The following is a 24194-nucleotide window of genomic DNA, read 5'->3' on the forward strand; positions in this document are numbered from 1 at the left end:
GGGACTGGTCGTGGAAGGCACAGGAAGCAAACAACGACAACAACAGCAATCACAAAATGGCCTCAGCCGATATCTGACCGGAATGGGGCACAGAAATCGAATAGCGCGATCTTAATAATAAAGGCACCGGTGAGATCAGGCAGACAATAGTAACAGCAGCGCTACAATATTCTAGATGCCAGGTGATTAATAGCAGCGTTGTTTTGCAGGCGGAACGCTATGACACACTAACAATATACATATACAATATACAATATTCTAGATGCCAGGTGATTAATAGCAGCGTTGTTATGCAGGCGGAGCGCTATGACACACTAATGCACAACGAGGTTCCTTCCTTAAGGCAGATCAATTCACACTCTGTGGGTACTTGCGGAAGAGCGAGGTGGGGAAGCAGAGGCACTTCAGCAGGCAGGCGGAGCGGGGAGCAGCGTCTGGAGCGACCGTGTCTGTTGAGAACATATCATATCATGAACATATTCACGTGGGAATGTATGCTATTTGAATGTGCACCTTGGAAATGTGCACCACTGGGATTCACACCTTGCAAATGCACAGAAGTGAAATATACACCATGCAAATGTATACTGTGGGAATCTAGCAATGGTACTCTATATAGACGGTGAATCTACATCACATTTCTGCATCATAGAACTACACCCAAAGGAAATCTGTGCAAAGGGATTCTCTAAACAGGAAACATCCAATCACAATGGGGGTATTTGCCAATTTCGTTTACTCAACATTTTAGCCACACACTACTCATGCGGCAGGCAACATGAGCCCATGAGGTCAGAGGACGGTGCAGGAGCCGGTGTGTCAAGGCACTGAGGACGACGATGGACAGACATTGATACCGACGGGAGGTTAGCAGGGCTGCTACATCCTCTGGTAAAACTCCGGACAGTGGGTCATGTGCAACGGACTAAGGAACTAGGCGGTGGGTAGATGCTTGAGGTCCTTGAAGCATACCTTGGCCCTTGAGTTCTTTCTCTTTTTCTCTCCCTGCTTTCTCCACCTATCCACCTACACTGCTGTGGTAATTGTGCTTGCTGCACTACAGGCTCCATTGCTGCTTCACCACGCTCCATTGCTGTTGTTCCCACCCCAACCCTTCTCCCCGGTTGGTCTTACTGTGCCTAGAGTGCTTAGTAGAGTCACACTCGAGGTGTGCAGCGGGGAGTCATGAGCAGGGAGTTAGTAGTGGTAGAAGTGACTGCGGTTGCGATGGCCCTACAACTCCGTTGATTTGCCCTTGAGAGATCGTGCCCCTCTCTCACCAGTTTGTCCTTCATCTGTACTTTTGTACTTTTTTACTTTTTCTCTCCCCATGACAGGGGGGAGCCTGAATTTCCCCCTTAAGGTCTCAAGGCTTTGAGGATTCTCACTCCTTTTGACGTCCCTTGAGGGATTAGTGTGGGTGGAGGTGGCGGCTGGAGCTGGACCAGGACAAGGTAGAGGAGGTAAGTGGTCAACTTCAGTTCATACCTAACCTGTCCTGTGTTATACCAATGTGTTGCTGTGTTGCTATGCTGCTGGCTTTTAGTTCTCCTTAACACCATTGTTTACATCAATTTTTCTGGTTTTCGACTTGGACTTGGATTTGTGTTCTGCAACCTGCACCCTGCGTGCTAAATCTGCACTCTGCTTACTCTGCCTACATTGTTCGGCCTGATTGACTGACTGTTTTTTATTGCCTGGGACAACGTTTGACCTTAAACTCTAAAACTCAAACTAAAATAAAAAACTCTAATTCTTAATCCCTAATACCGTATGACCTGGACATTTTCTCTCTGTGTGTTTTAAGCCTCCAAACCTGGCAGAGTTACCTTGGGGTCTTTGGGAGTCTGGGAAAGCTTCTTGACCTGTAAGGTCCTTTGTGATATATTTGCTAATCTCTTGTAATTACTTGCATATTTCTCAGACTTTACTGGACACTTCCCAAAATCAAGATCATTTTAGCTGGGGGCCAAGGGCAAGCACGAATTGGCACTGGCAAAGTGTAGGGCTGTGAACAACCCACCTCCCAGCAGCACTTTAGGCTCCTTTTTGGTACGGGCAGTCAGTGTAGTCAACAAGGAGATCGTGTTGGCTGAGAGGCGCTAATCCCTCAATATGGGAGAGAGGCCTAGTTTTGTCACGCACTTCCTGGGGTCATTATCTGAGACACTATCTGATATACCTGAGGTTGTTTGTGAGGTCACCCCTGCAGTTCATGCCGATAGAATTGCCCTCCTAAGGTCTTAAGTAATGCGTCTGCCACAATTCCTGGCAAAGAGCTATATATCAGAGTTCCAGACCCAACCCAATCCTCCAGCCACTGTGAGACCTGTGCAAGGAAGAGGAGAAAGACAAAAGTAGGCGTCACTTCTGATTCATCCAATATGTCAGACCCTCCAACCTGTTCCAAAGGAGCCCAGAGTAGCCTATTACTAACCCTGAAGTAACTATTTACTAACCCTGAAGTAACAGGATATGGCTCCAGGTTAACATGGGAAACTGACTTGGATCAGGTCAAATTTCTAGTCACATCTACAATCTCCCGCTTGTAAACAGGATTAGTTCACTGGAGGTGATCATCCAGGACCTATCTCATAACCTGAACCTTTCGTTAACACCAACCTGAACCTTTTGTTAACACCTGCAGGCATTTCCTCTTATCCATCCACCCAGGCAGCTATCAGTAGTGGATCCAGTGCTACTGCTTCTGACAATTGTAAAGCTGCCCAGACTCCACTGCCACCTGCAGGACCACCCATCTCCTTGATGTCTTTACTATCCACAAGTACATGGTTAGTGGCGGCTCCCTCATCTAGCAATTCTCCAAGAGGTCCCGGGCCTGAGAGGCTTACTGGAACCCTTTACGACAATGAAGCAACATCTATCCCCAAGTCTGAATGAATGCTGCATACTATGGACCTGCCACCCCAATGTAGCCCTAATGTAGCGGTACTGGTGGGAGTGTTGTCTTTTGAAGTTGGCATAGAGGAATCCCATTCAGAACTGAAAACCAGAGTCTGCCACTAGCTTTCATGAAACACTACATTCACTACACCCGAGTATAAAGACATACTACTAGTCAGGAAAATTAAGTGGGTTGGCTCTTCACCTAAAACATACGTTGGGGATTGTGTAGTCATAAATTGAAGGCATCCAGAAATGGCATGCCGGCTGATTGGCTCTGGGTCCCAGTTGGGGCCCAGGACTGGATGTGTGAGTTTATCCATTAGAATTGTTTCTTTGGGCTACTTCTACAAACCAAGCCCAATGAGTCTATTCCCCCAAACTGGTCGATTCGCAGAAGGGAAGGAAGAAGTTCCCGTCCAGATCTCTTGGGTGTTTCACACATTACTACTTCAATCAGATACTTACCACTTACAGGTTTGGATACCAACGATTTACTTGTATGCTCCCAGAAGGTACAGAGGGAGTTTTGATCACTGACTAATGGAGAGGCTGAACCCACCCCAGTGACTGCCACAAACTCCTCGAAGCTGAAATCCAACTTAACGTTATTGGAAGTCCCTAGCCAGGACGATTTGTGGCAACGAAATGAGTATAGTAACTCGGGACTGGTAAAACCTGCTTCTCATGCTTCCATTGGTCATGACTCCATTGACTCGTCGCCTCCTTCAACCAAGCTTGTCTCTTGGGACCTAGCTGGTATCATAAACAAAGTGGTCTGACCTGAGTGGTGTTGTTTTGTGGACAGGATTGATTTATGCATGTTCCAGAAAACATGGGCTACAATGCCAAACTCTCAGCCTGGGTTTGTTTGTTATGATCGACTTGCCCAGTTTTCAGGGAATGGCAGGCCATCAGGGGGGAGGGGCTTGCAACCTGGCTCAGAACTACCTTGGCGTGTACTTCCAAGCTGATTGATCTTGGGTCCGCTGATATGCTATGTGTGTATTTGCAATGTCTAGATGGTTTCTCATTATGGTTGTATAATGTCTATTGTAGACAATAGGGCATCATGTCTGGTATGTCTGCTATAGATATTGTTAACAAGCACCTTTTATCCCTCCCTATAGATGCATATAGAATTGTGGCAGCAGATTTTAATTGTAACTGTGAGGCCCTTGGTATTACCAGTCAAACGCTTAGTAGAAGAGGATGAAGCATTGGCAATACTGGAGCTCATACTCCAACCGATTAAAGAATTGTCAACTGCTGCCTGCAAATACATACTTTTACCCTCAACAATGGCCTTTGAGTCTGTAATGGGAAGACACCATCAGAAAAAGAAGGGAAGGTTACTTTTAATCAGCAAGGTGGGTTCAGCCGTATTGACGATATTTTGATAGATGTAAGGCTGTGTCATGGGTACTTGATATGGAGGTGGTGTCTAGACAGGATAGCGACCATCATGCCTTAAACCTCTCCCTAAGCCCATTGGGCCCAAGTATTGCACTGCATTACCTAGAATCCCTCGATAGGAGGCTTCTCCTATCTAGTAATAGGAATAGGCTGAGATGGTGTGTTATTGCTGCTACTCCTGCCTTACAGATTCAGTTGTATGAGGCTGAGAGAGCGCCATTTACAGTGTAGTTTGTAGGGGTGCAGCATATGTACAAGTAGTTAGCACCCGCATATATAGAGGACTTTTAATCATGTTTAAACGAAATGTATGACAAGTACTCAAGTAAATTGGTATCAGAGAATGTGCAGAGCCAAAGTTACAAGGTGCAAATTCATATTGCTGCAATGTAGAGCTGCTTTGAAATGTACTTTACTACTTAGAAGAGTGTTTAATTGATTTACTAATGTGTCTTCAGATTGATTAACTGAAATGTGATCATGCTTTATGTACTCAATAATTAGTCGAATATAGAGAAAATGCATTTGTCGTTAAGGCTGAAGGCCTAAGTGAACACAGAGAATTGCTCATTTAAACGTAAGGCCTGAAGTCTAGCTGAGGCCTAGTTATGGAAATGGCGCAGGCCTGTATGAAAATGTTTTGCTTAAACATATAAACGATAGAAATGCTTATGAAAGAGGCTTTAGAAAATGTTGCAACATTATTAGAATGTGAGCCTATTTGCGTATATTCTTTTGCAGGTGCATCACCCAGTAGATTGTAGAGTAGAAGGGCCCATTGTGTATGAGAGTTAGAAATGCTAGACCCAGACATGGAGGAGTAGACCAGGAATTTGAAGATACAACTGGAAGCGACAGAGAGTCTGAGACCCAAGGACGTCTAACGGACAAGGATGAAAGAAGGCCAATGTGGAAAACTTCATGTAATCGACACCTTGGAGAGGGCGTACATGAAGGCGTGTCATTTGCATTTTGGGGTTTCGTATTAGGGACAGCACCCCGAGGGTGGAGGCAGAGCAGATGGGCTGAGGAGTCAGAGAGAGTGGTTGGTTTTGGTAAATAGCCTAGCTATGACAGATTCTCTAGTCTTGGAGAGAAGTGAGTGAACTTCTTTGAAGTCACCACTGCTGACACCTTTGGTTAGGTTGGGCTATTGTTGAGTAGGGATGTCACTTAGAGTAGTGTAGGGACAGATTAACCTGGATTTATGTCTTTTATTCCGATGAGTACCAGAACCCAGGTAATAGCTATTTTGTTTAGTCTGATGGTCCTGGAATTGATCTTGGTGTTGTTCATCAGTCGCCTGAGACTTTTCCGTAGGATTATGTTTGTATTAGTGCCTGTTTACCTCTTGAACCTCTTGTTGAGGTGTTTGTACCTGCAGTTATTTTTGGTTATGTAATAAACTTTTCAAACTTAGTTTGGTCAGTGGTTCTTGGGGAAGCAATTGGGATCTCTACATTTTTTATTTGTTATGACAGATTGCCTAATTCACTCTATGGCAGGTAAAAAGGTCTAGTCGACCAGTGACGGGATTCTGGAGAATGATAAGCAGACTCTAGAGTTAAAATCCCGCCTTTCCAGTTGGTAGCAGAGTAGGATGGTTTACCTTCTAGAGTGAGGGTAATCCAGAAGTAGGTTGAGATTTCCCCGAGGCCCATAGAACCAAGGATGAGTGTCCAGAGAATCGCGGAAGGAGGACGGCGTTCCACGAAAACTGACGGAGAGTGACAGTGCGGCAGAAAGCAGCAGGTCGAAGGAGAGTGAGTACGGAAAGGGTCATGCATTGCTAGATTGCGGTGTTACGTTGTATTGTGTGTTGTATTGTCTTGCGGAGTTGAATGACTGTAGTGTGAAAGAGGAACAGGTTGTGAGTGCGCGCAACCAGTGAAAATCTTGGGCTCAGGGAGAGTCCAAGTGGTCCGGGTGTATCGAACACCCATAGTAATTGTCGACCATTGTTAAGGGGGTTATGAGGTACCATTAATCGCCCGCAGGACCGAGATAGGGGGAACAAATGTGTGAGTGCGTGGGTAACAGACGCTGGTCGGAAGTTGTCGTGAGTTTGTAACCTATCAGAGAGGCGATTGTCCGGTCGTTCGAGGACATACATTTGCCAGTTCAGGTGACAATTACAGTTAGACTGTGGCCGTACAGTCAGAGAAGTGGTTGCTTGGTCGGAAGTAATCATTTTCAGTGTATGATTGGGACGCATGCGAGACCGCGAGAAGTACGGAGAAAGGAGGGGAACTGCTGCGAAACGGAGGCGAGTGACGTCAGAAAGAGCCGCGCTGGGATTGGTCGGTTGGTGTAGAACCGCGCTGAGATAGGGCGGTTAGCGAGAAGCTGCGCGGAGATTGGTGGATTGTCATCAGGAAGTAAACAAGCGCTGTGGAACAAGGAAACATTTGGGCTTTCATCATGAAATGTTTTAAGGTGGTGCGGAAATGTTTTAAAGGCGAAAATAAGATAGAACCTCGGGTGGGGAGGAGGCTCCACCCGAGGATACTCCAGCTCATTACATGGCTACGAATGTTGGGTTGCATACCATATTGCGCTTGATACCTGGTGTAAGATGACAGATGGAAATGAAGAATTTACCTTCCCTAAATACGGGACGTTTAGGCTAGAAGTGTTGTATCAGCTGAAAGCGATTATGGCTGCGTTGCGACCTTTGCCCAGACCAACACAATTTGAAGCGCTAAATGCATGGATCAGGGCAGCCCATGACAGGGGCAGAGATAGGCGACAAGAAAGAGTGAAACGATCAGTTAAGGCAGTCCAAGATGCGAGATGGGATGCCATGGAAAAGAGATGGAGGGTACAGACGATAGAAGGAGATAGATTGTACCCGTTACTAGATGCACAGAGGCGAAATACAGAAGACGAGGATGAGGACAGCGAGACAGATGATGGCCTGATAGAGAGGATGTTGGCAGAGAGACCACCTCCATACAATCCCGAGTTGGGGGGAACGCCAATGTCAGCTGAATGCGGGGAACATTCAGATGGGGATGGTGGGGTCAAAATGGTGAGTGATAAGAGCACCTCAGAGGATATATTTTATTCAGTGAAGGGAGAAAAAGCACCTCCACCCTCCCCAGTGACGAGAGTAGTGGGGCGATTTACAGTGCAGAAGGTTCGGGTGGAAGAGGGTGTCCACTCACAGAAATTACCAGATGCGCTGACGGTACCTGTTACCATAGGTCCCATAGTATCAGTGTACAACCCAGAGCAGAAACAAGTCGAGAATCCGTTGCAAGGGGGGAGTGAGAGATGCACCAGGGAAGACAGGAGTAACGGAACAGAAGAAGGGTGGAGGCAGTTGCCAACGCCAGTAGACAGAAGTACACCTTTGGTGGCATCGGCAGACTCCTCGGAAAAACAGACGGGTTGGAGGGGACCAATGGATCTAAGGGGACCAAGGCCGAGGTCGATGAGAGAATTAAGGCCAGACTTGAGAACGTGGGAAACGGTTGTGGACACTCAGAGTGATAGATCCAGGAATGTCTTCGGGTCTGACAACCAGGAGGATAGGATGGTGTCCCACTGTGCGCCTAGTGAAAGCAGGCAGGAGTGGGAACGAGAAGGGGTGGGGAATAGGGGGCATCCCATCACACCTCTAGCGATAGTAGACAGGAGTGGGTCCGAGAAGGCTGGAAGAACCGAAGGGTTCCCCCTAATACACCTGAGGAAAACACACAAAAAATTCAGGACAGTGGCGGGAGAGGCTCTAACGGAACTACTAGCCAAGGTACATTGAGGGCTGCGATAAAGGCAAGAAGAATAGATGTGCTGAGGCTAAAAACAGAAGTTGAGGAAATAGTGGTAGGTACATTGCCACTAGAGAGAATTGAACTATACGAACCAGATGAGCTACTGTTTGTAGCAAAGGATGTTACACAGAGGGCTAGGGCTGCTCATGAGAAACTCTCGGAATTGGCAAATAAATACAGCGTAGATTTGACCAAAACAAAAGCTTTGCAGAGTGGCCACCGGTTACAGTATTCAGATCAAGATCTAGAAGAAAAGAGGGTGATCGGATTAAGAACTGACATCAGGGAGCTGATTGTGGGAATACGAACGTGGTCCCCTCTGGAGAAATGGGAGGAAAGGTGGTCAAAGAGAAAGAGTGTTAGAAGGAGCGTTCTGGAGACATCTCCGGGAGGAGGGTTGATGCATGCAGAGGCATACCCCTTGCTGGAGGTGGCTCATGGAGGCTATGTACACGTACCCTGGAGTAGGGGAGATCTGGCTGCCTTTACGAACACATTCCCAAAGTTGAGAGAGAGTCCAGTAGAATGGTACAAACAGGTGGAGAGGTTTGTTAAAATCTTAAAGGTGCTGTGGATTGATTTGAACACACTGTTTGACATTGTGGTCCCAAGTGACTTGTGGATAGCGTGCAAGGTTAGTGTTGAATGGCCCACCGCGGAGCCAGAACGAGATTCTGCCACGAATGGGCCGTCACCTAGGGTAATGGCAAAGTATGAGCAGGCGATCACATGGTTGAAGACTAAGGTACCACCACAGGACATAGACTGGGTGAAAATAGATCGAACTAGGCAGGAACCAAAAGAGACAGTGCATGAATACTACGAGAGGTTATTGCTGATCTTTAAGCAGTACAGTGGGTTAGATGTGATGGACCCAAAGGATATGGGACAGTTCGTATCCAAATTTGTCCTACGACTAAGGCCTGATATTTGCCTTATGATACAGCAACATCTGATCTGTTGGCAAAATAAACCCCTAGATGAGATTTTGAGGTATGCGAGGTACTGCAGTGACGAGATAGACTCGAAGACAAAGAAGCTTAAGGACAAACTGATGTTGGTACAGATGCAAGCGGGAGGACAGGGTCAGTCAGGCAATGGTACCATGGGGAGGAGATCAGGGGGCCAGAAGAGGGACGGAGAGGAAGGTCCAAGACCTAGGATAGATATAGAGGCCCTGAAAAAAAATGACCAGTTGCCATCAATGTCACGAGGTGGGGCATTGGAGACGCGAGTGTCCCCATAACCCTGACAATCAGGTACAGGAGGAGGAGGAGGAGGAGGAAGTACAAGCCCCTCCGGTACGGAAGGTGACAGTGACCAAATCCCAGACAACGAAAGGGGGGACGTCAGCCCCTAGGGCTCCAGTTCCCCAGGCACCGAAGATTTCAACAGGTAGCAAGGTATATAAGCAGATGCCTTTCATAGTGGAAGGGGACGAGTGTTACCAATTTGATCCAGTGACAGGATGGTATGTGGATGGGGAGGAGGGCTGTACTCTAGGAGCTGTACTGGAGGTGGATCAGAGAGGACCTTTTGTAGAGGCAGATGTAGATGGTCATCCCACCACATTTCTGGTTGACACTGGTGCCTCTCGGTCCACTGTGCGGTCTGCGGTAGTCCCCAATTTACCCCTTTCAGGACAGACCATCCAAGTTGTAGGAGTTGCAAACAGAAGAATGACAAACCCCCTGACTGAGCCGGTCCCTGTAAAGATTGGAAGTTTTAGTGACCGACACCAGTTCGTGGTGTGTGATTCCAGTCCTGTGTGCCTGTTAGGAAGAGATCTTTTGTGCAAACTTAATTGCACCATCTATTGTACCCCAAAGGGAGTGGAATTACAGACTAACAATGATGATGCTGATTTTAAGGTTGCAAATACGCATACGTGCATTGAGTTGTACCCTGCTATAACTGTGGAGGAGCTCCCTTGGGACTTGAGAGACTCGGTCTCCCCAGAAGTCTGGGACTTCACAGGAGAGGAGATTGGACTGATTAAGGGGGTAGAGCCAGTCAGAATTCAGGTGAGACAGAATGTTGAATTCCCTCGAACTCCCCAGTACAAGCTGACCCCAGAAACGCTTGAAGGTATAAAACCTGTGATTGAGTCTATGATCAGACAGGAAATTCTGAAGGAGGTTATGGGAAGTCCCTGTAACTCTCCGATAATGGGGTTGCAGAAACCAAGTGGGAAGTTCAGGATTGTGCAGGATTTACGAAAAATTAACAACATAGTTGTTCCATGCTGTCCAGTGGTACCGAATCCATCAGTGATACTGTTTCAGATACCGTTCCAAGCTGAATGGTTTTCTGTGATTGATTTGTGTCAGGCTTTCTTTTCTATCCCATTGTACGAAGAAAGCCAATTTCTTTTCGCATTTAAAATAGAGAGTCGCGTTTTAACATGGTGTCGTATCCCACAAGGGTATACAGAGAGCCCATCGATCTTTAATCAATTGCTGAAAAGGAATCTTGAGAGTCTAGTACTGCCGCAGAACTCTGTTCTTGTGCAGTACATAGACGACCTCCTTGTTGCGTCAGACACCGAAGATGCTTGTAGGATTGATACCATTGCCTTGTTGAACGATCTGGGGAAGAATGGACACAAGGTATCTCCCAGTAAATTACAGTACTGCCTGCAAGAAGTGCAGTATCTGGGTCACAGAATAGAGAAGGGGAAGAGAAAGGTGTCACCAGACAGGATTGAGACCATCATGAGAACAAGCGTGCCCTCGACTCAACGAGAGGTCAGGATGTTCTTAGGCATGGTTGGCTACTGCCGACAGTGGATTGTTAACTTTTCTCTGATGGCGAAACCACTGCAGAAACTGACGCACAAGGACGTGAGTGATCCGGTACCATGGGACACAGATTGTATGATGGCTTTCCTCGAGCTGCGAGAGGGCCTGTGTCGCGCTCCAGCTCTGGGAATGCCGGATTACACCAAATCATTTGCATTGTTCTGCTGCGAGAGGGAGGGGTGTGCATTGGCAGTTTTAGTGCAAGATCATGGAGGAGTCCGCAGACCAGTTGCATACTTCTCGGCTACCTTAGATCCAGTAGCCGCAGCGTTGCCCGGATGTCTCAAATCCGTTGCTGCAACGGGTGTCAGCATTGAAAGGTGTGAAAGTATTGTGATGGGATATCCACTGACAGTGCATGTACCTCATTCTGTGGAGTTGTTGATGACCAGGACCAAGACGCAGCACCTGACAAACAACAGGCTCACACGCTACGAGCAGGTTATACTTGCTGCGGAGAATGTGACTCTCAGGAGGTGCTCTGTCTTGAATCCTGCTACTTTGTTACCATTACCGAATGATATAGAAGATGATTGAGAAGACCATGATTGTCTTGATGTAACTGAACTATGCACCAAACCTAGACCGGATATTGTTGATGTGCCATTAACAGACCCTGATGAAATTTATTTTGTGGATGGCTCATGTGTAAGAGACAATACTGGTCAGTTGAGAGCAGCCTTTGCTGTCTGCACTATTTCTGGAATAATTGAAGCAGCCTGCCTGGAAGGAGTACACTCTGCTCAGGTGGCTGAGATAATTGCATTGACGCGCGCCTGTTTAGCAGCCAACGGCATTAAGATCACCATATTCACGGACAGCCAGTACGGATTTGGGGTGGTCCATGACTTTGGCCAGTTGTGGTCCCAGAGGGGTTACATGACATCATCGGGCTCCCCAATCAGAAATGGTGAATTTATCAGGTTATTGCTGGAGGCCTTGCAAAGACCTGCAGAAATAGCTGTGGTGAAATGCACAGCACACACAAAGGGAAGGGATTTTGTGACACAAGGGAACCGTTATGCTGATGAAGTTGCACGCTATTGTGCAGAGCAGGGATACTCCTTTACGGAACAAACAATTGAGGGACCAAAGGAAAGAACAGAACTAAGCATGATGCTTGAGGTGGCAGACACATGGGAAGAGCTGAGAGGCATGTAAGGACAGACATCTGATTATGAAAAAAGAGTGTGGGAATTGGCTGGCTGTGTGAAGGGAGATTTGGACATGTGGGTTTCAGCTGATGGAAGAGCTGTGTTACCGAATGAGTTAGTGAGTGCAATGGCACGACAGATACATGGTCCTGTGCATCTGGGAAGGGATGCGATGGTGCGTGTATTCAGGCAAACGTGGTACAACCCAAACTTTAGACAGGCCGCAGAAGCAGTATGTCAGAGATGTGTAACCTGTCAACAGCTGAATGTTGGGAAAAGAACACCTGTTACCTTGAGTCACATTGGGAGGTCTGGCGGACCTTTCTATAGGATGCAGATAGATTTCATCGAGATGCCGAGGTGCAATCGCCTCAGGTACGTCTTGGTGATTGTGTGTGTGTTTTCTAGATGGGTTGAGGCATATCCCACTCGTAGGTGCGATACACTCACAGTAGCAAAACTGTTGTTGAGGGAGCTAGTGCCACGATTCGGGGTTCCGACCTCTTTGGAATCGGACAGAGGAAAACACTTTAATAGCGAAGTTGTGAAGATGCTTTGCTCTGCCCTGAACATTGACCAGAGACTGCATTGTAGCTATCGACCAGAGGCTTCTGGCATAGTAGAGCAAATCAATGGGACCTTGAAAGCTCGAATGGCAAAAGTGTGCTCATCCACGTCCCTGAAGTGGCCCGATGCCTTGCCATTGGTACTAATGAGCATGCGTAGTACCCCAGACAGAAGGACAGGGCTCTCGCCCCATGAAGTGCTGATGGGGAGGGCTATGAGACTGCCATCTATTCCTACAACTGCCTTGATGAATATCACAGATGATGTGATTCTTGACTATTGCAGAGGACTTTCTGATGTCATGCGTTCTGTGTCTCTTCAGGTGCAGGCTGCTGAAATTCCGGCTTCTAGCGACCTTTGTCACGACCTGTGCCCTGGTGACTGGGTCTTGGTGCGGAAGCACGTCAGGAAGAGCTGCCTGGACGTACGTTGGAGGGGACCTTTCCAAGTGATCCTAGTCACTACTACTGCTGTGAAGTGCGGTGGATTGCCAAATTGGGTCCATGCTTCTCACACCCGACGAGTCCCAGCACCCAAGGAGAGAACAGCTCCTGTCGTAGATGAAAATAATAACGAAGAAGAAGATCCATTAGAAGGAGCGAGTCAAGCTGTGGGGGTGCCTGTTGAACTTGGGGACTCCCCTGATCAAGCAGGAAACGGCCAAGACGAAAGTGGCACAGAATCTGCCTCAGAGGGAGGAAGTGGCGAAGAAGGCGATCTGAGCGCAGAAGAGGTCGACAGTGGAGACGAACAGGGTGTGCGAAGGAGAACAAGAAGGGCAAGAAGTGCAGAGGATCATTGGCCCGAGAGACGGAGGTGAATGAATGTGAGATTGGCTTCCGAAACAGATCTTGCTCCTGTGTCCGAAGAATCAGATCCTGAAGAGGGAGAACAAGGAGCTGAGCAAGGGGGTCTGAGAAGGTCAAGGAGGGTGAGAGTACCTTGCCAAAGATACGCCACTCCAGAGTGGACCTACCCTTTTACCTATGCTAGGAGTACCAATGCCAGGAGTACTGAGGTACGGGAGGGTGAGGTCAGTAGCAGTGACCAGTACGATCCCAAACGTTAAGCTGGAAGTGATACTGTTGGTTCCTGGACTTGAAATCGAAGGTAAACTGACAATCACCATTCCCAATCCCCCTCTCCTAAGCAAGATACGTGATTTACTCCTGGATAGACTGATTTTTCCTACGTTTGTTCCCGACATGCCAGTATATGATGAAGTTGTGCTCCGCATGGAACTTTTAGATTATGTGTTGCAAGCAATCGGATCAAGTATAATCATAGACTATTGAGAACTTTGAACTTTGAATTGCTTTGAAAGACTTTTGAAAAGACTTTGTGAATAACTGTTGAACTTAACCTAGAGCCGAGTGGAAGAAGAACAAATTTAGGGACTTTTCCACAGAGGACGGAGAAGGGTTAAGGTTGTCTGTCGTTGAAACAAAAGAAGAACTGAAACGGGACTTTCCGCTTTTCAAGGTGGTTCGAGAGACTCAAATAGCACAGAAAGAGACTTTTGGGTGCTTTCCGAGAACGAACTACTTTGTACTGAGACCATGGCGTCTGGAAACCCGAATCGTAGAGCCAAGTGCATAGTAGGCACTCTTTTAGAAGGAGTGATACTCCTTATAGCTATAGTAGTTTTAGTTTCTTATTTTGCACCACATGAACAGGTAGCGAAGGCGGTAGGGACATCGACACCTACCACCCCTAGTCAGAAAGAAGAGAGAGAGCGAAGAGAGAAAGCCATACTGGCTGCAGAAAGTCGTAGGCTACACGCTGATCTGTCTAAAGAAAATTTTGGGCAGAATGCATATGCAAAGCTGTTGTATGAATACATTGAGGCGATGGATGTTAAAGACTGTTATGTGTGCATGCAATTACCGGCTTCAGTAGATGAGGGTATTAGATACCATCACCTTCCATTGACATATGGAATATCCTGTAGTTTGCTGATTAGTATCCTTTATGGGCGAAATCACTTTGAATATTTCTTTTCGAATTATGATGCTGTGTTGCCAGAAGTCCCAAATTATAAGCATTTGAACAAATGGGACTATTATAAGTCAGAGGACAGACTTGGATATTTTTTCATTCCCACTCGAGAGCTAGACCCCCGTATGCACATCGACACAACTTGACATGTTCATTGTCCGATGTAGAAAAGAAGTTCATTGAACAAGTAGAAGATAGATACACGAAACAGAAAAAGTTGCGAGATTCAGGGCAAGGAAAGGTAGATTGGACCGAAGAAGAGAAACAGCATAAGTCAAGAGGGCGTTATGGCCCAATAGCTCTGGATGAAGTACAGAAAGGGAAGTTGTGTCTGCACAGACCACAGACGTATTATGAAAATGTGTATGTGGGTCAGACTACGTGTGACCACACCTTCACATTAGAATACTACACAAAGGACTTCTTGAAGAGCGTGGTTCAGGTGATTCCTACTGTGTATTTTGTCTGCGGAAAGAATGCGTATGTGAGATTGCCAGAGAAGTGGTATGGAACGTGCTATCTAGCAATTATTTTTCCCAAGATTTACCATACTGAGGATTTCGAACTCTTAGAGGGAGGGTCTCAAAGGAGGGTAAAGCGAGGGGAAAGTGCTGGAGCAATTGTGGGAGATGTGTTTGGAGCAGCGATACCTATGTTGGGTGTCATTTTGAATGACATAAAGATACGGCGGCTGGCAACTGTTGTGGATGAATTGTCAATGAATACTGCCAAGTCATTGGTGTTGGTTGAGGGTGAGATGTTGTCGATCAGGACAATGGTTTTACAGAACCGTCTTGCTCTTGACGTCATCCTAGCAAAGAGGGCGGGGTCTGTAAACGTTTGAAGGTCCAAGAATGTTGCACTTATATACCAGACAACTCTAAGGATCTGGAGAACTATATAAGCAACATTACTGCAATCCATTATGAAATTGAGGACTTGACGCAAGAGAATACGTGGGAGACGGTTGGCAAGGGATTTGGGAAGGTTGGAAGCTGGTTTGCCAACTTAAGAAAGAGTTTTCTTGGATTTGTACTGAAGCCCCTTATCATAGCAGTGGCATGTGTGATTGGATTGTGGGGTTTGGTAAGATTGTACAAGTGGTACAGGTCCAATAGGTTGGCGAGATCAATGAGAGCGCAAGAGATGCGAATGGAAAGGCTGCAGGATAGTCAATACCGCAGCCTGAGAGCGCTGGAATCGTTCAAACGAGGGAAAATGGCCACAAGCTCAGTTTAATTGATTCTTACCCTAAGGAAGATGTGTGGGTGGTGATGACACGGGTCATCAAAGGGGGGAACTGAGAGAGCGCCATTTACAGTGAAGTTTGTAGGGGTGCAGCATATGTACAAGTAGTTAGCACCCGCATATATAGAGGACTTTTCATCATGTTTAAACGAAATGTATGACAAGTACTCAAGTAAATTGGTATCAGAGAATGTGCAGAGCCAACGTTACAAGGTGCAAATTCATATTGCTGCAATGTAGAGCTGCTTTGAAATGTACTTTACTACTTAGAAGAGTGTTTAATTGATTTACTAATGTGTCTTCAGATTGATTAACTGAAATGTGATCATGCTTTATGTACTCAATAATTAGTCGAATATAGAGAAAATGCATTTGTCGTTAAGGCTGAAGGCCTAAGTGAACACAGAGAATTGCTCATTTAAACGTAAGGCCTGAAGTCTAGCTGAGGCCTAGTTATGGAAATGACGCAGGCCTGTATGAAAATGTTTTGCTTAAACATATAAACGATAGAAATGCTTATGAAAGAGGCTTTAGAAAATGTTGCAACATTATTGGAATGTGAGCCTATTTGCGTATATTCTTTTGCAGGTGCATCACCCAGTAGATTGTAGAGTAGAAGGGCCCATTGTGTATGAGAGTTAGAAATGCTAGACCCAGACATGGAGGAGTAGACCAGGAATTTGAAGATACAACTGGAAGCGACAGAGAGTCTGAGACCCAAGGACGTCTAACGGACAAGGATGGAAGAAGGCCAATGTGGAAAACTTCATGTAATCGACACCTTGGAGAGGGCGTACATGAAGGCGTGTCATTTGCATTTTGGGGTTTCGTATTAGGGACAGCACCCCGAGGGTGGAGGCAGAGCAGATGGGCTGAGGAGTCAGAGAGAGTGGTTGGTTTTGGTAAATAGCCTAGCTATGACAGAGTCTCTAGTCTTGGAGAGAAGTGAGTGAACTTCTTTGAAGTCACCACTGCTGACACTTTTGGTTAGGTTGGGCTATTGTTGAGTAGGGATGTCACTTAGAGTAGTGTAGGGACAGATTAACCTGGATTTATGTCTTTTATTCCGATGAGTACCAGAACCCAGGTTATAGCTATTTTGTTTAGTCTGATGGTCCTGGAATTGATCTTGGTGTTGTTCATCAGTCGCCTGAGACTTTTCCGTAGGATTATGTTTGTATTAGTGCCTGTTTACCTCTTGAACCTCTTGTTGAGGTGTTTGTACCTGCAGTTATTTTTGGTTATGTAATAAACTTTTCAAACTTAGTTTGGTCAGTGGTTCTTGGGGAAGCAATTGGGATCTCTAAATTGTTTATTTGTTATGACAGATTGCCTAATTCACTCTATGGCAGGTAAAAAGGTCTAGTCGACCAGTGACGGGATTCTGGAGAATGATAAGCAGACTCTAGAGTTAAAATCCCGCCTTTCCAAGGCCATCGCTATAGCTTTGGAAGCAGTGCTAGCACTAGGAGCATGGGGTGCCCTTACAGATATCCACAGCACCCTGTTCCATAGCATTAAGGAGCTTTCATTGCTAGAAGCTAAGATGCTGCCTAAACAGGTTCACGCAGTCAAATGGTTCAACAAAGCATGTCAACTAGTATGGCGTGCTTTAATGTTTGCTATGGGGGGGGGGCAGAGCAACCATTCAGAAAGCCAGAGCTTTGTATAAAGCTGTAGTGGGCAGGGCCGAAAGAGACCACGAAAATGCTAAATGGGAGGACTTATTGGCTGCATCCAAGGGAAAAGATCAACGCTCCTTCTGGCAGTTAGTGGCCTACAAGGACCCTGGTTGTGCCTCCCCGCTGTGTAGTAACATAGTAGCTGACGTTTGGGTCAAACATTTTACAAGGCTCCAAGCCCAGGATGGGGGTAGCAACGAGGGGGCTCTGTTCCCAACTACTAGCTCGACCTTGAGCCCGACTAGAGGGGCAAACAAGGCCCTGATTTTTGCCACACATGCTAAAAGCCTGACTGCTATGGGGGAGTAGAAAAAAAGAGTCCCAACCATCTAATGTCTTCCCCCTTGCTGTCCCGTCCCTTCAGATTGATCATGCCACTAGCCCCATTACAAGGACAGCACTCTTGGAATCACATAAAAAAGAAAAATCAGAGTGTCTACCAGTGGTCATGACCTTTGACCCGCTGGCCTCGAAGATCCGACAAGCTATCAGAAAACACTGGCCGCTGCTTAGCACGCAAGATCATAAGATGCCGCCACCCCGCTTTGCTTTCCGTAGGGCCTCCAATCTAAAGGACAAATTGGTTCACACCAGGATGATAGAGAAAAAACCGCCAGAAACTTCGACGGTACCAAATGGCCACTGTCCCTGTGGAAATTGTTCTGTGTGCCATATCACGAGCAAATGCAACACCATTCTGCTAAAATCCGGAAAGATCTGGACGCTAAACCATTTTAGCAATTGCAACACTACGAATGTAGTCTATAGATTGAGTTGTGAGTACGGCCTTGAATACATCGGCCTTACGACACGCAAAATCAAGCTTCGGATCCAAGAACAACTAAGTACGATACGACAGGGCAAACTGACTACAAAGTTAGTGCAACACTGTCATCGTAATAAACACTCCTTTACTTGGGTAGTTCTGGAAAGAGTGGTGGGCGAGGCACAGTCTATGGAAAAGCGCCTGGCAACTAAAGAGGCACGCTGGATATACCAGGAATCTAGCGAACAGCAAGGACTAAACGAACTATTGGAATGGAATAAGTTACGATGATATAGTTGTTCCTTGGCTCAACAATCTAAAGCCCGATGACATACTTACCACACTGTAAATATTGAAACTATCCACTCTCCTTATTCCATATGCCGTAAGGTGTTCTCGTAAACTAGTACACCAGATACTTACTGCAGATTTGACCTGAGGGGTGATAGTTCGTACTGATGAGGTTCAGCGCATGGAAACATTTTTAATTGTAAATATTGAAATTATCCATTCGCCTTACTCCTTATGTGGTAAGGGGGTCCATTACACTAGATATTCACTATAGATTTGACCTGAGGAGTTATATCTCTTACTAATGAGGCTCTCCTCATGGAAATAGTGGCCCACGGAGAAATATATAAAGAAATATATAAAGAGCCTGGCAATTAATATGACTATGTGTGCACCTTCCCTGTGTACAACCATAACTTTATTATGTGAAGCAGCACCGTTCCAAGATGGCGCCCGCTCTATTCAATGCCCGTCACGTGTTATATATGCCTTGTCATTAGGAGCACGTTTTGATTTTATTTATGTCCCTTCAGATATAGAAAATGCGACCATCGATAGCATGTAAATAGAATACGAAGTGTAAACATTAGTAGAAGTCCGCACTCGCTGGCTAGAATAACCATGTGAGCTGTAGGACCAACCAGAGTTGCGCTGCACACGTGACAGCACGGTCCAATCAGAGCCAAACAGCACTGATGCCGGAAGAGGTAAATAAACCGCGCGTCATACACTCGGCGCTCCGGTGCCGAGAAGACGCCGATTGAAGTCCCTCCACTGGTAAACGCGCTGTCCCCGGACAATATAATTTTGACACGGTGAGATTAGAATGACTGATTTTAACGTGCGCCCGTATGGCGCCTTCCCCTCTCTTCATTTTTTTCGTCAGATGAAAATAGAAGGGAGACAAAACCATACTTACCGGTTGGAAGTGGGTTCAAGACTTTTATATAGCCATATTGGTAACGGTATGAAAGCTAAAGGTGCCCCCCAGGTAACTAGCATTATTGTCTATTACTAGGTGCAATGTAGTGTTAACTACGCAGTAAAGCTACCGGCAGTCTTTTACATATATATACATATATGTGTTCAATTTTTTTGATTTACAGCATTTAAAGCACAGTATCGCTGGCAGTGGCACCCTATTTTTCGTTTGCCCTGAAGAAATTGCCTGATAAAATACCTAAGGCAATGAAACATGTCGGCTGTGGGCTGAGTATGAATCGATAGGTAGTATTCGTACCCCCCTTTTTTATATTACATGTTTACTGTAAGCAACAAGAAAATATAAATAAAAAGGTAGTTGCATCTTGTTGCGCAGTATTTTGTGTGTTATATGTTGAACGTTGTTAGTCCTTGTCACATATACGTTTTGCGTACACTGCACCATTCACTGTCTTTCTCTTTACTTTGGGTTTTCGGACACGTTTACGTTAAGCTATTTGACACCGATGATGAGAACAGGGCCATCCTGGTGAGTACCAACCAGGGGTCCCATTGGTGGTGCACCCGTGAGGTGTCATCTAGCTATTCACACTTTTTTTCAAATGTTGTCCTTCTAGTGGATGTCTGTACTGTGTTGTCTGGTTATTTGTTTATCAGAGACGGGCTATCTTTTATTCATGGCATTGGACTGAAACAGAGCAATAATCTCTATAATTAGAGGTATAATTAGAATGATCATTTGACAAACTATAGCTGTTTACAGTTCTACATTATTTTTTGCCTTTCGGACTGGGTCAATTTATGATTAGTGTTGTTCATCAGTCGCCTGAGACTTTTCCGTAGGATTATGTTTGTATTAGTGCCTGTTTACTTCTTGAACCTCTTGTTGAGGTGTTTGTACCTGCAGTTATTTTTGGTTATGTAATAAACTTTTCAAACTTAGTTTGGTCAGTGGTTCTTGGGGAAGCAATTGGGATCTCTAAATTGTTTATTTGTTATGACAGATTGCCTAATTCACTCTATGGCAGGTAAAAAGGTCTAGTCGACCAGTGACGGGATTCTGGAGAATGATAAGCAGACTCTAGAGTTAAAATCCCGCCTTTCCAAGGCCATCGCTATAGCTTTGGAAGCAGTGCTAGCACTAGGAGCATGGGGTGCCCTTACAGATATCCACAGCACCCTGTTCCATAGCATTAAGGAGCTTTCATTGCTAGAAGCTAAGATGCTGCCTAAACAGGTTCACGCAGTCAAATGGTTCAACAAAGCATGTCAACTAGCATGGCGTGCTTTAATGTTTGCTATGGGGGGGGGGGCAGAGCAACCATTCAGAAAGCCAGAGCTTTGTATAAAGCTGTAGTGGGCAGGGCCGAAAGAGACCACGAAAATGCTAAATGGGAGGACTTATTGGCTGCATCCAAGGGAAAAGATCAACGCTCCTTCTGGCAGTTAGTGGCCTACGGACCCTGGTTGTGCCTCCCCGCTGTGTAGTAACATAGTAGCTGACGTTTGGGTCAAACATTTTACAAGGCTCCAAGCCCAGGATGGGGGTAGCAACGAGGGGGCTCTGTTCCCAACTACTAGCTCGACCTTGAGCCCGACTAGAGGGGCAAACAAGGCCCTGATTTTTGCCACACATGCTAAAAGCCTGACTGCTATGGGGGAGTAGAAAAAAGAGTCCCAACCATCTAATGTCTTCCCCCTTGCTGTCCCGTCCCTTCAGATTGATCATGCCACTAGCCCCATTACAGTGAATGAGGTTTACGCAGCCATTGACTGGATTACACCAGGTAAAGCACCGGGGCTTTACAAGGTGCTCGGGTACCTGTTAAAGCTGAGATGGAGATTTGCTGCCCGCATTTTGCACTTCTATTTAACAACATTATAGATGGGTTTACTGTACCACGGGCATGGGCAGGGGCTGAAATTGTCCCAATATGTAAAAAGGGTACGAGGTCTGTCCAGTAAAATGTTCGCCCCATTAGCCTTTTCGACAGCTCACAGAAGCTGTTTAGTCTAATTTTATTGAGTAGATTGCAAGCATGGATTGAGGAAGCGAATGTGTTGACACCTCTCCAGGCTGGCTTCAGGGCAGGGACTAGTACCATAGACCAAGTGTTACAAATTACAGTTAATCTATTGAAAATATGTTACTCTGAGGGGGGGGTAAACAACCTTTACAACGCCGTCAAAACACCGCAGTGCCATCACAACGCAGATTTTACAACGCAAGTCGTTACCACGACTTGCATTGGAGGGCGCTCTAGACTAAGGAATAGTAGATTTACTATTCCAACACCTTCCCTACTGTACGTAGGCTGGAGTTGGAATAGTAAATCATACTATTCCTAAGCCCAGCACCCTACAGTGTAAGTCGTGGTAACGACTTGCGTTGTAAAAGCTGCGTTGTGATGTACCGCGATCATTTTGATCGCGTGGTAACATCATACATCCCTGGGGGGTGGGCGTTTCTACGTCATTTTTGTCGACGTATAATATGCTTTTAAAATAGTTCCCAGGGAAGTCCTGTGGGCACTTCAAACTAGCACGGGGGTCCCGAAATACTTAATTGATGAGTTTAGGAGACTACACCTGGACAACTATGCCCAAGTTAGGTACGGCCCCACGGGAGAATTGACAGAACCCACTCCAGTGTCTCAGGGAGAGACAAGGTAGTGTACTGTCCTCCACCTTGTTTTTATTGTATATCAATGAATTGGTTAACATGCTAGAACATTGTCAGCATGACCCTCTGCGCCTGGCCAACAGGAAAGTCCCAGCCCTCCTGTTTGCGGGCGATACGTTACTGGTCTAGAGATCCCCAATGGGTATCCAAAATCTTCTGGATCAGTTCATAGTCTTCTGTAAGCAGAGAGGGCTGGAGATCAATACTAGCAAAACCAAGTAGATGGTATTGAACCCTTGCAAGACGGCTAGATCGCACCCAATTCTTAATGGTAACCATTTGGTGAGGGTCCGTATTTTTGAATATCTGGGGCTCACTCTTAACGAGCAACTTGGTTAGTCATCCCAGATCCACAAGGCTAAACTCAGATTAGAACATCATACTGGTGGCCTTCTGAGAGCCCGAAAGGGATCCCGTTTTTGTCTGATGATGCCCGCCTTGCAAATTTACATCTTGCAAGCATTGAGGGATCCTTATATGGTGGAAAGCTTTGGGGGCATGCTAATATCAACGATCTGGAGTTGATGGAAAATCTTTTCCTCCGGCTGCTCACAAACCTGGCACACCGCTGGTACCACTTCGCTTAGATCTTCGCTTTTGCTCACTCACTGACCAAATAAAACTCAGACCCCTGATGTATGGGAGGAAGATCTGGTCGTCAGTAGATTAATTACCCTATCGGTTAGCCCTGGACGAGATTACAAAACTTTCCGGGGCCACCAGAATTCCTTGGCTGGGGTATATTAAGAACACACTTAAGGAGGTCGGGTGTGGAGACATGTGGGCTCATCCTGAAACGACCAGTGGCCTTTCTAAGTCTATGATCAAAGAGTGGTATGAGAGACACGTACGTAGATGGCAGATGGCAGATGGCAACAGACTGGGGAAGCAGGTACTCTAACTGCTACCTTCTTGGAATTTAAATATGTATATTTTAGGGAAAGGTACATGGATAAAATTGAGTTTCTGGGTGCTAAGACACTTTACATCAAGTTCCAAATTGGGACTTTGCCACTTCGACCATTTACTGCAAAGTGGTGGCATACTCTTGTTAATGCTGAACTTGACCTAAGCTGTCCATTTTGCCCAGAGGCTAAGGAAACCGTAGTTCGCGTTTTGTATTTTTGCCCGCATGTTTGCCCACTGGAGGAAATGGACCTTGCCGTTATGCTGCAACCTAGGCATCAGGGACTACAAAATTGCAACTAGGGTATTTAGGTCAGACACAGCTCGAGTAATAGTCTGTGATGTCTCCCAGTTTCTGTAATTCATGTGGAGACACAGAGAGGAAAAGACTGCCCTATTGCTGCCCAGTATATAGCGTTAACATCCTTGTGCGTTCTAGTTGAATGTTGTTGTCATTTTCGGTTGTCTCTCTTTATAGACTATAAATAGAGTAGCAGAAGATAAACGGTATAGGAGTTGTTGGGTGAAATTTAGTTTTTGCCCCCTAAATTTGTTGTGATGTTTCCCCGACATGCTGCTAGTCATAATTATGGGTACCATAAATATTTTCAACTGTGGATAATACATCATTTTAATTATTCTATATTCTATGTAATATGTTTTAGGTGTTTTTAATGCTCTTTTACAGTTTAAATGATTGTGTCGAAATAAAGTGCATTATGATTTTACTGAAATAGTAATATGGTGAATGTATGAGGAAGCAATTACATATTCAACAAATCAAAACTTACCCGAGCAGGGAGCCCATAGAAGAATCCTCCCTAAGACAAGCAAACACAAAATGTATTGCAGAAGCATAGCAGTGTCATTTAAAGAATTCTACATAAGTGAAACTACAACAAAACAATGAATATCAAATGTACAAAAATGTTAATTATTGACACAAGAGAATTGACACAATTGAAACCTGAACCATTGATCTATACGCTGGTTACCAGCAAACTAAGGAGTCCAAAATGTAAATGATATCATTTTATTAGAATGGATGCTAATGTTGCAC

The 24194-nt window shown here is 45.7% G+C and overlaps 1 protein-coding gene across 1 annotated transcript in view; it reads right to left on the bottom strand.

The window, feature by feature from the left end:
* LOC144782986 (uncharacterized) overlaps nt 1-24194 on the bottom strand; it is a 606463-nt gene that overhangs the window by 121827 nt on the left and 460442 nt on the right. Inside the window, exon 11 of the mRNA XM_078662199.1 lies at nt 23926-23955. Within this exon, the coding sequence (XP_078518325.1) occupies nt 23926-23955 (30 nt within the window). The remainder of the gene's footprint in view (nt 1-23925; nt 23956-24194) is intronic.

Source organism: Lissotriton helveticus, chromosome 9 (genome assembly GCF_964261635.1).
Source record: "Lissotriton helveticus chromosome 9, aLisHel1.1, whole genome shotgun sequence".
Taxonomy (NCBI): Eukaryota; Metazoa; Chordata; class Amphibia; order Caudata; family Salamandridae; genus Lissotriton; species Lissotriton helveticus.